This window comes from Falco rusticolus, chromosome 12 (assembly GCF_015220075.1).
Source record: "Falco rusticolus isolate bFalRus1 chromosome 12, bFalRus1.pri, whole genome shotgun sequence".
NCBI classification, from domain to species: domain Eukaryota; kingdom Metazoa; phylum Chordata; class Aves; order Falconiformes; family Falconidae; genus Falco; species Falco rusticolus.
In genome coordinates this window covers 20,206,027-20,218,934 of record NC_051198.1, presented here as the reverse complement: position 1 = coordinate 20,218,934, position 12,908 = coordinate 20,206,027, and the positions used below count along the sequence as shown (strand labels likewise).

The following is a 12,908-nucleotide window of genomic DNA, read 5'->3' as shown; positions in this document are numbered from 1 at the left end:
GGGGATCCTCCTGTTGAAAATATTACGACAATGTTATGTTCCAGTTCATCATTCGGTGACTGCTTGCCTGAGGGGATTTTGCAGCACGGAGCCCCCTGGCCAATTGCTTTATTCCCTCCCCCGCCACCCCCAGGAATTTTAACAGCTGCCAAATGTCTGGCAGGATTTAGTAAATGACTGACCAATTCTTTTCCATGTTGGAGTTCACTTTCAGATTTGAAGACTTGGAAAATAAGGGGAAGGGGGAGAAAAAACCCTAGCCAATTGTGCTTTTTTTTTTTTTTTTTTTACTTTATTTTTTCTTTCTCTCAAAATACCAGGTTTGCATGTCGATATCATATATCCCACCCATGACTGCAAAGCAGTTATGTCAATACACCGTTCCTCTGCTTGAGGCAGAGACTAGTTCATAAGTAAATAAAGCTTAAAGGCTAGCCTTTCTCCTAAATGTTTTTGCAGTCTCTCACAGAGGATTTGGGGACAGGGAGACAGACCCAGTGTATTTCTACACGTAATTCTGGGAGCAGTCAGCATCTCTTAGGGCTCTGTAGAGGAGGATGGTGTGGCGGGTGGTGGCAGCTGGGGCAGTGCTCCAGGGTGGCCCTGGCACAGCGGGTGCAGGCTGGGCCAAGAGACCTTGGGCAGGGGGGGCGAGGGACGCTATTTTCATAATGCTTGCTGAGAAAGGGAGATGAATTGGTATCAGCCAGCGAAGAAAGTGGCATTTTGTTGCCTGGCAGAATGACTAGGAAGGGGAGAAAATGGCTGGTCTTGAAAGAGGACGAGAAGCAGTAAGAAGAAATGGAAGGGTAGAAGAAGAAAAAGAACGACTTGGATGTCACATTGATTTCCTACCCTTTCCTCTACAGAGAAATATTTTTTTCCTACCTTTATACAAATGTATGGCTTCTCTGGAGCCTCTCATAGCTTTATTATTTCTGTTATTATTACTACCAACAAAAAAGCTCATGCACAGGAAGAATATTCTGATCAGCTGCATTTAGCTTCTCCCTCAAAAAAAAAAAAAAAAAAAAGAAAGGGTGTTTACCCCTCAGTGTGTTCTTGATTGTGATAACTAAGCTATTAGGCCATAGTGTTTGATTTTTATATAGATGACTCTGTGCCTATAGGGAAGACTCCTCTCAAAGCTGACACTAACATGCATGCGGTGTAAGATGCACAGCAGAAACTTTCAAAAAACTTACGAGAGTATTCTCTAACACCTGTCCTTGATCTTGTAGTTTTATGTGGTGGTTGTAACCTTGTAACCAAGGAATCCTAAGTTTTAGGATGAGCGAAAGGTTATTTGAATGAGCGTGCATTTAATGGTAATTATTTTGAATGGATAGAGAAGTAAAATACGGGTCCTGTCTGTCACTTTTCTGTTGGGCTCTAAAAATGATCCTGTGCAAGTTACTTGTCTTTCTCAATTAGTAGCTACATTGACTTTCTTAATTCAAGTACAACTGTGAGTTCATCTATATTCTAGCAGTACTTTCTAGGAGTCCATTGGGACTGGGGTCCGAGAGGGACATGGTTTCCAAGTGGAGATTGCACCGTGCAGGGGCAGGGGTGGGATGCCCAGCTGGGGTCTGTTTAGCTGTTACACTCACGTCTGGCACTGTGGGGTAAAGAGCCTCTCCCGAAAGAGCAGCAGCGGCACACCTGGGGTGGGTGCGGAGGTGCTTTTTTGCCGTTAGCTGTCCCGTCGGTGGGTGCAACTTCTGCTTCTGTTTGAATTAAAGTGTGTGCTTCACACTGGTGTTACTGCATTCTTCCCCAGGGACATTCCAGCTATATTACACACCTTGACTGGTCCCCAGACAACAAGTATATAATGTCAAACTCAGGAGACTATGAAATACTATACTGTAAGTATGAAATTAAATATACTGGCAACCAAAGTATGTGTTAGCTGTCCGAATATTTAGAAGAGTGTGTTTGATCAGGACTGTACGAGATGCTTACTGACAAAGGAACCGATCTGAACTCGAGTAACCTGATACCCTGATGTTATTCAGAGCTGTGTATTACCTAATGGCAATGCCAAATATAGCTTACTTCTTTACAAGGTCATAAATCAGTTTAACAGCGTACAGAACAAGTGGCACTGCATTTTGGTGTTGGCCCAAAGTTCTATACATTGAAAATAATAGATACAGTTGTCTAATTAGTGTCAACAAACCCAGTTATTTTAGAGGAATAAAATCAGTGGGTCTGTGCCACCGGTCTGTTCTAGGGTTTCTTTTCTTTTAAACTTTATCTTGGCTGATAGTGTTGAAAACTAAGCAAAGCAATAGTATTTCAGTGAGTTAGTGGTAATAATGTTTGTCTCTTTTAATATGTGAAAATATGAATTTAATATATAGTGGTTATGTCAAAAGTTCAACTTGCATAGTGCATATCAGCCTGTTTTTAAATTGTTTTTTGTATTGTTGTCTTCCTGTGGCTTTAACTAGATCCAAGAGGATTGTAGTTCTGTTCCTGTACAGGCAAGAAGAGTCAGCAGTTTTAAATACCTGTCACTATAACATGTTATTTCTGCCTGTCACAACTTCGGTTTCAAATCTGGATAGTGCAATATCTCAATCTACCAAAAAGAACTGTTGGTGCTTATAACTGCCTGTATAGAGAAGCAAAGACCTGTGACCCATTAGTACTGGGCTGGTATACTGCAAGATGGACAATCTTTCCTTTCCTAGTTAGAGGTTGAAAAGCAGCCTAAGGCTCCTCTGCCAGTAATCGCTCACAGTTTAAAAGCAGAGCGCCCTGAATGATTGATTGAATTTTAGCACATCAGTGGAGCTGATAGGAAGGAGAAATTATTCTATTACAGACTCCGTTAAAGTGTTTTGTAGAGTAGGTAGCAGGGGACTCAAGCTGCAGGGAAGTATTTTTGAGGTGTGCTGATGCGAAGACGGAAATGAGAAGTAAATGTGACTTAAATATCAAGTGAAGCTTCAAGTATCTGGAATTTGATAAAGGTGCTGATCTGTCTTTGCCTCTACAGTGTGATTCCAGGTTGGTTGTAAGATGCATGTATTTACTGTCTTAGCACCCTCAATGAGTACATATGTAAATAAAACTTTATATGCCATATAACTCATCATTTACTTTTTTTTTATTACAGGGGACATTCCAAGTGGCTGTAAACTAATCAGGAATCGTTCTGACTGTAAGGATATAGATTGGACAACATATACTTGTGTGCTAGGCTTCCAGGTGTTCGGTAAGCACCATTTAACTTGCTTTTAAGCTGTTCATGCTGTGCTTTTGTGTTTCCTTTTGCTTCAATTTGTCATTAGAAATAGGCTCTAAATGACTATTGAGGATGGTCTTGAGATGACAGACCAAAGAGACTGTCCATAAAACTTGTCTGTGATACAGAGCACTGGGTGCTCTGCAGGCAATGTACGATTGATTTCCGTTTAGTCTCGAAGTTTGGGATTTGGTATTTCTGCTGTCATTTTAGGCTACCAATTTTGGAGGCACTGAAGCAAAAAGCTGGTATTTTAAAGTGCTCATATGTCACATGTGCATTCCTCTTTGCTTAAGCTTGTGTTGGGATAGGAACAAGACTATGTGAGTGTAGGTTATAGTTCGTGACTTCAAAACATGGTGGCACTTTGATACCTGTAGTCAAAGGGGAGTAACATACGCTACTTCTAAAGAGTAAAAATGCTTTAACGATTAAAAGGATTCTTTACCTAGTAGTTTATTTTTAAAATGTACAAAAAGATTTACAAAGCTGACGGATCTGATTTTAATAGCGCGGTCTGAGACGGGCCAGGCAGTTCAAACTGCTTGTGCTGAACGCAGCTCTGTTGGCCATAAATGTGGAGCTGCTCTGTGAGGGGTGGAAAAGTATGGTTCAACCTGTCAGTATTGTAAAACCGAGTTGTATGAGCAGGATGCCGAATATCTCACTTCCACCACGGAGATAAGATACCCTGCCTCTGTCCTTCACGTTACTGGAAAGATCAAAAGCAGGTAAAATCAACAAATTCGTTAGAGGTGAAGGTTAGGTCTACAAATCTTTTCTTCACAGCTACTAGGAGTTCAACTGTGAAGATTAATTTTTATGAAGGGTAGAAGAAAATCAGTTAACTGTGAGTGCTTTCTGTAGCTTCTGGCACCTGTTGTGCCAGTTTTAGGACCGTTACGTGCTTCATGAGCGAGTAGCCTTAAAAGGATTGCAGTTGATATGTGGGCTAGCGCTGACTCTTGTGTGGCACATTGGTTGAGTGGATGGTGTTTGGTGCTTCATAACCAGGCTTGATTGCTTTTCTGAGTACCAAAGGCCTGAGGCAGAGCAGGGAAAAAGGGGTCAGAGAAGGAAGCTGACTTGGGTGATAAACAATGCGAGTGGTTTTGAGTTGTTTGGAACTTGAAGTAGGTAGCAGAAATAAACAGTAGCGTGCTGTTTCTGAAGCAAAATGCTAGTTTGAAAATGTTGGCTCCCGTTAGCCTGAAAACTGTGATTCGGGTTGTGTACGTGTTTGGTTTTTATTGTCTGTCTGGGTTAAGTGGAGTGCATGTCTGTTTCCTCCTGATGCTCTATGCACGTAAGCCTGGGCTGACAAGGAATTGCTCCACAGCAATCGTTTCTGCACTGTCTTTGCTACTGTGACTGAAATAATAGTGCAACACAAATGCCTTCTTTGAAACGGAGTTGTCAGAAGGTTCGGGAGACGCCAGCAAAAGTGGAAAGCAAAACTTTTGATGCTAATGTGACATCTTTCTGCAGGAGCAATGAAAACACTTTGTAAGGACTGAATATTCCTTCTTGGAATAGCCTTGGAGCTGAAGCCATTTTACATTTTATGCAGAGTACTTAAATGTACCAGAAATGTGGAGGTAGCAGGCTGTGGCTCTGTTGCTGCTGAACTTTGGCAACTACATTTGGTGGTAGAGCAGACAGAATAAGAGGAGCAGCTCTCTGAATCCCAGCGCTTTCCCAGAAGTGTCCTTTACTTCTCAGCTAAGGAGTGAGGTGTGGGTGTGCAGAAGGAGTTTCGTTTCACATCTAGACCATTGGCTTTGTCTCTAACAGCTGTCAGATAAAAGCTACTGGTGACTGGGGCCAGGCTGGAGATGAGCAGCTCTGTTTTAAGAAGCCTTTTTACTTCTTGCTTTTAAAAAGTAGACAAGTCTGCTGATCCTGTCTGCATTCCCTTTTGGATTAATACAAACTTTAACTACTCTGGATTAAGTTTAATTAGTCTCAACTGCTCTCAAAATCTTCAGTGTGCCAGAGGACCTGGGAGTGAAGTAGATAAAGCAGATAATGTGATGTTATTCTGGGGCAGAACAAATATATTTAAACTTCCTAGCCAGGATTCGTAATGCATTAATTTGATATTGTCTGGTAGTCTGACACCCTTTGCAGAATCTTAGAATTATGGCTCAGTCTCAGACAAAGGCAAGTATTTTCCCATTAAATCAGACGGTGCAGCTAAGCCAACCTAGCAGATATTTGCTGCCCAAAGGAGAAGTCTGGCTTTGACCTGAGGGTCAGCTGGCTCAGGGATCCAAACAAGCTGGGGGCTGCTCACTTCGACGTTCAGGAGAGAAGGTTAAGTTTACGGGATTTGGGCTTTTGGGGTATGTGTTTTACTAATTTAGCTCTGTGAATAGTGTGTCCGTAGGCTTAGGCATTGCACTGTTGTCAGCAGAAGGGGATGGAAGTGCGTGGTTTGGATGAGAATAGCATCGCTCCTTTTTGGCAGTTGATGTTACTGTGTTGGCTCGGCAGTATCATCAGTCTGCACCCCGCGCACTTGAAGTCATTCTCTGACTTACTGCACATTTCCCACACTTTGGTCTGAGCAGATTCTTTGAGAGGCTTACTGCTGGCTAGCAGAATTTATTAAAAGTGAAGTGGTGGTGTCGTACCTAATAACAACGTCCTGTGATTTTGTATTTTTTGTTATTTTTTTATTTTGATATTTATATATTTTGTTACTTTAAAAGTTATTAAGAACTAAGAACTTGGTCATATTAATGTCTTGGGTTTTCCATGTTTGCCTGATACGTTGAAAGCAGATCCTGCTGTCTTATGACAGAGGGTTGTCTTACCTTTAGAGCTGCTAAAGTAATTTGTGAACACAAAAGATGTTTAATAAGAGATGCAATCTTGAATATTAGTCTTTTTAATCTTAAATTAAAAATAAGAGGAAATAGCATAGCTGCTTGGCACAGTCTGCCTAAGGTGGTAGCTGAAACTTCAGGAAACTCTTTTGAAGTTCGTTATTATTCCCAGCTGATGACAGTGTTCTATATATAGAATGCAGGAGAAAGTTAAAATTCATTAATTTTGAGCTACTTGAAAAGTCTTGAATAGTATATATTTTTCAGATCGATTTCATTGATGTGAAATCACTAAAATATTTCTGAATGCTTTCCTTAGCATTTCATGTCTTTATTTAGTAGATTACCTACAGTGTAGCTTATTGGCATTGTAACAAGCTTAACAAGCTACCTTTGTTATTCTTAAGAGAAAATAAAATTCTTACTCTGCCCACTGAAGAATAAAAAAAACAGCTTTAAAAGTTAAACACTATTTGCCATTTTGTTTAAAAACAAGAAGAGATAGTGTGAGTTAAAAAATAAGTTGGTGATTTGAGCTGTACAAAATAGTAGACAGCACGTGTTTTTTATTTTACCAAAGTCAGTGATTGTAAGGGAGGAAGGAGATATATTCATATCTGATAATGAACATCCCTCTCAGTCAATTGGACAAACAGGTCTTTTTCGGGGGCGGGGGGGGGGGGGATGTGAAATTTGAGGGGAGGAAATTCCTCCTAACTCTTGAACTAATCAGAAGCCCAAGTCTGAGCGGTAAAAATATGATACCTTTGCATAAATAAGTATTTATAACCCTTTGCTTACCTTTTCTTCAGCTTTCCTTGCAGATGTGAATCATCAGTTTTGTTACGGGAATCTCTGGGGTCTTTATTTTTTGTTCAAACTAGAGCTTCCCCCTCCCCAATTTGTTCAGTGCTTTTCGTCCAGGCAATGTTGTTATTCTTTTGTCTAGACATATCTGTGTCATTCTTTTCACTTAAAAGCATATTGAATTGTACTTAAGCATTTGACAGTACTTAGATCTACGAAGCCCATACAGGCTAGGTTTCTGTGCAAAGTACCATCAATCACGCAAATTTGAATCACGCAAATACTAAGATTTAAAACAAAACCAAAATAAATCTCTGCATAATGTACTGTACCTGGGCTTGTTCCACACTTTGGCATCAGTTTTGCCTTTAAAATGTTTATGCATGAATGAAAGTGCTAAATTAAGGGTTGCCAGTTTTAGCAGTAAACTTAGATAAGCTTTAAACAAGACTGAGGTTTTGAACAGGAAACCTGTATTAAGCTGAAGAGGTTATCCTGGCTGAGGGAATGGCGTGGGGGAGTGGCATTAGAGTAGCAAAATATTAATGACATTTAATGCAATGCATATTCCATTTTCCAGTTGAATGTCTTACTTACCTTTTGTTAAGCTTGCCTTTTCCCACAGCTTTATGGAGTTTATTTTTGTTTATGAATTCTCTTTTAATTTGTTTCCAAAGCTACCATCACTAAGTATCTGCTCTACTCTCTCCTAGGAGTTTGGCCCGAAGGATCAGATGGAACAGACATAAACGCCCTTGTTAGATCCCATAACCGAAAAGTGATAGCAGTTGCTGATGATTTTTGTAAGGTCCATCTCTTTCAGTATCCCTGTTCCAAGCCAAAGGTAAGTCTAGACCAGTCTAGTCTGTGTGCTTGTTTGCATTGCATGAAGCTTTCATTGCCAGGCACCTGTTCCAGCTTGGTCATTTCAGAACCTGGCAGCTAAATAGCTCGTTTGTATCTGAGAACAGTGCTAGAGACAAAGGCACGGTTTTCTCCATTAAGTTTATATATAAAATAGAAAAGATAAAATAATATGCCTAAAAGGGAAGTGACAATAATTTTCCTAAAGTTCTGGAGCAGAGGCTTGCTTGATGCTTTCTGTCCACTAGCCTTGGTGTTGTCCATGACTTTTTGCATAAAGTCTGTCCCAAGTTACAAGCCTTAAGAAGAGAGGCTGTCTTGTGGGGGAAAACCTAATATGAGTATAGTTCTTTACTCCTATGTGAATTAAGAGCTTTCTTCTTGAGGGCTAAGCAAAAATAACAGGAGTTCTAGATTTCGGTATCATGTGCTCTTCTAGTCAAGCATGTGATTTACGTTTCTGCTTGTTTTCAATAGGCTCCAAGCCACAAATACAGCGCTCACAGTAGTCATGTGACAAATGTCAGCTTCACCCATAGCGATGGTCACTTGATTTCAACTGGAGGGAAAGACATGAGTATTATTCAGTGGAAACTTGTGGAGAAGGTAACTCTACCACAGAATGACATTGTCGTAGACATCAGTGCAACCAAAGTGCCCATCCCTGCCAGTGAAAACGTTGTACAGTCTCCTGCACCTCTCCCACAGCCTTTTAACGAAATGAACCAAAATGAAAGTGTAACTGGCAGCTCTCCGGCTTCTTTGGAGAGCAACTTGGAGCAGTCTGTGGAGGCCAGCGAAGAGCAAAGCGAGGAGCAAAGTGAAGGGAGCAGCCTGGATCCTGCTGAACCAGGCTATGAGGAGCCTTCCAACGAGATGAGCGAGGAGCACAGCGAATCCACGGTCACTGAAGAGCAGCAAGATAACTCACCGGTGTCTTAATGCTCCCAGCTCAGGCAGTTGTCATTTTCCCTTGGTGTGCGTGCTTTCATTACCGGGTGAGGGTTCAAATAGGGAAAAGTAGCTGAGATTCATGACCACTCCAGCTTTTGAGTTTCAGTGAGATGATTTTTTTTAGTCTGAGCTTCAGTTTGATGTGTGGAACCATCCCAAGGGCCTGGCTTGATGGTCTGTGTCAAGATCTGGTCACAGTTAGTAGTGGACATTACCATAGATCCATTTCAGTTCTGAAATTGCTGTGTCAGGAAGTGGCATGAAATACATACTGGAAAAAATTGTGCTCTGAGAATTAGCTGAAGTAGACCACTTTAACCATGTGAAAATGCTTTCTGAAAGAACTAAGCTGATGGGAAGCACTGAGCTGTTCCAGCTGGGGAGTACTGTGCTGCTTTTTCCAGGTGCGAAGACAAACAAAACAGAAAAAAACAACCAAAAAGCTTTTTCTAGGGCTGTTTTCCTTTGTTGTTTCTATTTTTCACATTAAGAAAAAAAAAAGAGAAAACAACATAACAGTGCCATGTGTATGGCAATGCCTTCTTGATCTAACACATATGCAATTTTCTAACACTACTAATTCCTAGTGGAGTCTGGATGTGTTCGCAGTTGGTCCGCCCTGGGTGCTGCTAGTTCTAAGGCAAATCCTGTCGAGGAATTTTGTCGGCTGTTCCATTTTCATAGAATATTTAATAACAGACTAACCAAATACAGGCATGTTTCACTTTTCGTGACTTGAAAGTTGATTTAAACTGTAGGATGTAATTGTCTCTTCAAAGAATTGCTTGCCTAGAGAGTCTGAAACTTAAAGAGAATCTTTACAGTGACTTTGATGTGAACGGCAGAGGAAGCATGGCAAGTACACAGAAGTCAGATGGGCTCCAGAGTTAAACTTCAAGCCTTCAAGCAGAACTTGCTCCATCCCTAGTAGGAGAAATATAAATACAATTAATTTAAATTATTAAATTGGTGCTTAGGATTAGTATATTAAGTTGATAGTTTTCTTCTGAATTTTTAGAGGTAACTCTTAAGAATCATTAAACTGCAATCTTACTTCCCCCCCCCCCCAGCCCCCAGCTCCTTTAGCAGTTGTGATATAAGCATACAGTAATTTAGATGATGATGATGTGATTTTATTTTTTTTCCTAGACTTGCTGATCTATTGTTTTTGTGATATTTTTTTTCCTCCCACTCCTCCCTGGGTTGCTCTAAGCCATGCAGCTCTCATGTGGCTATACCTGGCCAGTTACGGGATATCTTGGCATTTGTTATGCATTTGGAAAGTACTTTTTTTACGAAGTTTGTCAGATAGCTACATTTTTTTCTAAAGTGCATATGTTTCCTACTTTAAAAAGATATAGATTTACTGACAGATATCCATTTCCTATGTACTTGTTTATATTTTGATTACATAGAATTTTCTTTTTTAACTTGCTGCATTGTGCTCGTATTTTAGTTCTTAGTTAGAATATCATGTTTAGAAACTTTGGATGAGTTCATAAGTCTTAATTGTGCAAGCGTTTACGTGATTGTGCCATTCCAAAGTGCATCAAAACTGTCATTCCCTTACTAGTATCTTCTCAGGAGAAATGCTACAGATCAGGTATTTAGTCATCATTTGGAAAGACAAAAACAAATGGACTCCCAAAGGACATTTAGAACATTTATATATTAAATATATAAATATATATATACACACATATATATAAAAAAAATATCCTCTTGTTTACAACAGTTCCAGAAAACCTCAAAGTAGTTCCCTTCAGATGGAGGGAGATATGGATTCCAAGCAACCCATCTGTTTAAACTGTGCTCTGTACATAGGGTTTTACTGGAGAGCTCTCGTTTGCCTGACTCGCAAATTTGCCAAACAGGAGCAATGGAAGATAAAACTCGTCAAAGTTCTTGGTTCCAAATGAGGAATATGCTGTAGGTTTAGCAAATAATCTTAGTAAAGGAGAAAGGATTTTAGAGCTAACAAGGCACAGAGCTCTCTCTCTGTCATTTTTATGAACTCCACATAAGCAACACATTTCTTTTTGGAACATCTGTCACCTGGGGTTGCCATGTAAAGTGAGAGTTATAGTTGTGATATTCTTGTGTTTGTAGTTCCGAAGATTCTACTAATATGCAAAAAGCCTTACAGCTTTCAATTGCTGGCAACTACTGTTTAACAAATAATTAAATCTGTGATAATGGATGGAAATGGGTGGGATTACGTAACTGTAGATGTTTTAGAAAAATAATTGTGAATGAATTATGATTAAGAGTGTTTCATGTGAAGATGTTTGAGCCATTTCTATCTATCATGCATTCCTGTCTCAAGGCAGAAAATTTTGAAGATTAAAATAATCAAAATAATGTGTTGCAGTGTCTTTTCTCCATGTCTGTTCTGGTTCCTTCTGTATATAAAGTGGATGCTGTGATACAGTTGCAATGTCTGGGTCTATGATTTTGGAAGAACCTTTTTAACTTGTGCATTTTTGTTAACCTCCCAGACTGCCTAAAAAGAAGCTAATTCAGCATTATGAATAATGCTGACACTCCTAAGTATCGACCTTGTTTACTTTTCGAAAGTTTTATGACATTCCCCTTTTCCATTTTTGATTAATAGCCTACTAGCATTATCCTCCTGTAGGTGATTGATGGGCAGCAGGGGATTAGAAATAGGCGTTTTGTCCTGGTGTGAAGTGCAGTCTGCCTTTCAGGGTTCTGCCAGAAGCTTTCTTCTGCAAGTCAAGTGAAAAGTACAAGCTTATTTTGGATATAACATGTTAAATACCATGATGCTTCCACATTCCTGATAGTCTCTGTCCAATTGCAGATGCAGAAGGTCACAAAATGTTGAATATATTCCTTGTGAAAGATTCTCAGTCTTTAAAAAAAAAAAAGGCTTTGAATCATCTCCATTTCTTGCAGCTGGTTTCAGTGTTCTTGACAAAGGGAGAGGGTGGGGCAGAGAAGGAAACCTGCAAGTTAGACAAATACCTCATGTTTATCCTTGCTTAAATTAAAAAGCCAACAAAAAACCATCGTTGCTACCCCCTGACTTTGACTGGAAACCTCAGTGACTCTTATTTTCCACCACATTGTCAGGAGAATGCTGCTATTCTAACCTGAGCAACAGGGAGGTGTCCCAAGGTCATGCTGTGCTGGTTCCAGCACACCCGCAACATCATGAACTGCTTTGCCCTGGGGGCATCTGTGCAGTGCTGTGCTTTTCTAGGCTCTGCTCCCTTTCTCTCCAGATTTAGCTCAAGGCTTTTGTTACTTCTTTTCCTGGGATGCTCGGTAAGGCAGGAGTCTCTCTGAAGAGTAGGTAAGCTGGTCTTCTGTGAACCTCCCTCATGGTGGAGGCAGGATAGGGCTTCAAGTGCCCACTTTTATTTGGGACAGCAGAATCTGCTGTCGTTTTAGGTAGCTGCACCGTTGGTGTTTGTCACATGGAGCTGAAGTTCCGGTTGGAAGTTCCACTGAAGGCGTAAAGCTGTAGCATCATCCCATTTTACACTATTGAAAATTTAAATAGAAAATTCTGCATTAAAATTTTTGTATAGGCTGCATGGTAAAATACTTGAATGTTAGGAAATGCAAAGCTTATGGATTCTTGCAGCGTGTGTCCGTATTGGGTGCATGCCCTGCAAAGTGGTCTTAATTGGGCTTTACATAGAAATGGCACTTTTAAGGATATGGCCACATGCTTTGGTGGGTTTTTTTTCCTCATAGAAGCTCCAGGATAGGTCAGGAAGTGGCTGGGTGTGTGGATGGGTAATGATGAACCAAGCGTTTCTTGGGTTTGATCTGACTGTAATTTTCATAACTATTACTAGTTTTTGCATATGATACTTGTCGAGTTCCAGCCTCTCATTTTTATTCATGCCTGGAATGCATAGATTCTGGGTTTGTCTCTGAAAATAAGGCAAAAATTAAATTTTGATTGATATATTGATTATAGTCTATGCTAAATAATATGTTGTATTTTCTACTTTGTGCCACCCCGTAAGATGTGTATCACCCTCTTATATTTCCTTCAGTTCAGTACAGTATTTTAGTTCAATCAGGATAGAATGTCCTCGTAAAATTTAAGCTTGGCCGAGCCAAACAAATTCTCCTTTCTGCTGCCTCATGCTAATAAAATGTTGGTTCCTGGCAATGAAAGGATTAATACTGCATGAGATGGATTTTTACTTGTG

At 40.1% G+C, this 12,908-nt stretch overlaps 1 protein-coding gene across 6 annotated transcripts in view; it reads left to right on the top strand.

Annotated features, from left to right (window-relative positions):
* Window positions 1-11,078, top strand: part of EML4 (EMAP like 4) — a 162,849-nt gene extending 151,771 nt beyond the window's left edge. For all 6 annotated transcript variants that reach the window (XM_037405244.1, XM_037405243.1, XM_037405242.1 and 3 more), the window contains 4 exons: window positions 1,784-1,871; window positions 3,131-3,229; window positions 7,611-7,741; window positions 8,239-11,078. In XM_037405244.1, coding sequence (XP_037261141.1) covers window positions 1,784-1,871; window positions 3,131-3,229; window positions 7,611-7,741; window positions 8,239-8,703 — 783 coding nt within the window. In that variant the 3' untranslated portion in view covers window positions 8,704-11,078. The remainder of the gene's footprint in view (window positions 1-1,783; window positions 1,872-3,130; window positions 3,230-7,610; window positions 7,742-8,238) is intronic.
* Window positions 11,079-12,908: the final 1,830 nt, after the last annotated feature.